This window comes from Micropterus dolomieu, linkage group LG06 (genome assembly GCF_021292245.1).
Source record: "Micropterus dolomieu isolate WLL.071019.BEF.003 ecotype Adirondacks linkage group LG06, ASM2129224v1, whole genome shotgun sequence".
NCBI classification, from domain to species: domain Eukaryota; kingdom Metazoa; phylum Chordata; class Actinopteri; order Centrarchiformes; family Centrarchidae; genus Micropterus; species Micropterus dolomieu.
Window position 1 is genome coordinate 6,191,695 of NC_060155.1, and position 2,500 is coordinate 6,194,194.

Genomic DNA, 2,500 nt, shown 5'->3' on the forward strand with positions numbered 1-2,500 from the left:
GCAGACAGTTGTAAAGAAAGAACATCTTTTTCTTCTGTTCTCTACTTGTTATAGTTACACAGTATTAGGGGTGTGGGCTGTATTAAAAGTATCCACTGTTCTCCCATGCTCTAACACACAGTAACGATGAAATGTGTGCTGTTCTCACATTCTTCCTCTGTATGTACACATAAACAACAAGGCAGGGAAATATAAAAGGAATTTATTTTATTGTTTGGGTACATTATTGTTCAGTGTACATGTTCACATCTGAAACAAACTTTACGTGCTTGATAACTCTCCCACCCCGCAGACATCTACACGTCAATACCGATTTATATTCATAGCGGCAAGTGCTATGTAGCTCCACATAGGGGACTCAGGAAGTGACATATAGCACATTCATGCGGCGTCGGAACCGCGTAGGAAATTCACAGCCGCACCGGCAGAGCTCCAGAATGTGCTACTCGGCCGGCTCACGCGCGGACGCGCTTACAAGTGCGAGGGCCCGCCCAACGCTGCTTGCAGCTTTAATTAGTATTATTACTACTATACCCTCACATTAAGTGACTCTTAATGCTTTTGTCACAGTTGCAGCAGCAGCAGGGTATTACTGCTTTGTCATTTTGAAATCATGTTAACTATTCCAGCCACAAGATATTTTTAGCTGCAAAAATGAGGAAATACATTTTTCATCCTCCTAACTATTTATTTTTTATCACTGCTGTGTGTGAGACAGTGTGTGAATGACAGCATTGCTTCCAAAAGAAAGTTCAATTATAGTATCCTCTCCTTCTAATGAATGATAATGTTTGACTCTAGATTTTTTGTGCCTTGTGTGATGCGGGGAAAAGAAAAACCTAACACACAAAATCCTACCTTTTTAATCATCCTAATCAAAGTTTTTTTCTTTTGCAAGAATAAATTATGACATAACATTGCTGATATGGGAAACGCTCTTTTTCTTAATAAGTAGGTATTTCTTTAAAGGTGAACTTTGCCTGAAGTTCAACTTCTTCCAGTGTGAAGTAACCAGTGAAGCTTTGAAATGTAAAGAGTGTTTTGGAAGATATTTTCTAAGTATCTCATTGTTATGATAATAGTGTGCATGACTTTCTGTCTACAAAGAGATCTGAGTTTGCTTCGCTGACTGTAACAGCTGCCACCATTATTTAGCTTAGACTCTTAATTTGCTGTTTTCCTCGTTGTGTTCTTCCACAGTGATTCAACGTCGGGACAAACAGACTACGATCCATCCAGGGCCAACTACCATCCTGTGGACCACGCCTGCTGGAAGCAGGGCCAAAAGTAAGTCCAGGCCACTTTTTCTCAGCCTGCTCACCTTTTATCTCAACGACCTTATGCAGAAACAATAGCCCAAAGTCTTAAAGGTATTTCCCTAACCTATGGTTCCCAGTGGCTGTTTTTGAAATATTGTGGTGAAGTATTGAGATTTTTGGGGAAGTCAGGGAGTACCTGAGGATGTTAAAGGTTAGGTTCTGTATTTATCAACCTGGACCATTTCCCCCATGTTTGTGTAGCCATTTGACTAATTAGGACAACATTTTTTGAAATTGGGCCAATAATGAGCGAGCAACAAAACAAGACACAATGTTATTTGCAGGTTTAGAAATAATCTCGATTAATATGGAAACAGAGAATGTTTGGCATTTTTTCCTTAAAAATTACTCAAACTATTAATCACTTATCAAAATAGTTGCCAATTCATTTTATGTCCACTGACTGATCGGGTAATTGTTTCATCGCTCGTCTCTGCTTATTTTGCGTATTGTTGCTGTTCGGCAAAAACACAGCTATTGACAGTTTTTGGGAAAATAGAAATAAAAACTTGTTTTAGCTTGACAATATTTTTTGAAAGAATTTCATCAGCATTAGTGGTTATTTCATTTCATTCTTTAGAGAAGATTGCGATCCTAAAGTAAATACAGCAATCACAGACCGTTATGCCAACAGGATGCCCCTTGATTGATTATCATGAATTGTCTCAATTTATCTGATTTATCCAAAGTTTGTGGTGCAAATGTGGATAAACTATTGTTGCGTGTCATCGCCATCTTGTTCTCGTGTTTTGTTTTTTACCTATGACAGTCAAATAAAAGCAAAAATGCCCCAAACTGATAAATTCTGAGACCGTCACCAGGATTCCAGATAAAAGGTTTTCACCCAACTGTGATGACAATTGTTGGTGAATTGTTTATTTTTCTCACCTCTAAACCAAAGTGTAGCTGAAACCAGCCTGTTTTTTCTCTGTGCAGCCTTCCAGAGTCAAACATGAAGAAGCTCAGAGGAAATAAAAATTTCAGAGCAGGGCAAGTCATGGAAAAATCATAGAATTTTACATCAAGGCCACGGTGAAAGTCATTCTGCTTACACTCAGGTCAACTAGTTTGCGCAGTCATGTCCTGTGTGCATTTTTAACCTGCTGCGATGGGTGGAGTGTACTGCTTCTACTTAAACCATCTCTAAAATTTAATGCAACATGTTTCCTCTCAGACTTTTT

The 2,500-nt window shown here is 38.7% G+C and overlaps 1 protein-coding gene across 1 annotated transcript in view; it reads left to right on the top strand.

Annotated features, from left to right (window-relative positions):
• The window catches only part of lig1 (ligase I, DNA, ATP-dependent), a 49,942-nt gene that overhangs the window by 8,885 nt on the left and 38,557 nt on the right, over window positions 1-2,500 (top strand). The window contains exon 6 of the mRNA XM_046051932.1: window positions 1,201-1,287. Coding sequence (XP_045907888.1) covers window positions 1,201-1,287 — 87 coding nt within the window. The remainder of the gene's footprint in view (window positions 1-1,200; window positions 1,288-2,500) is intronic.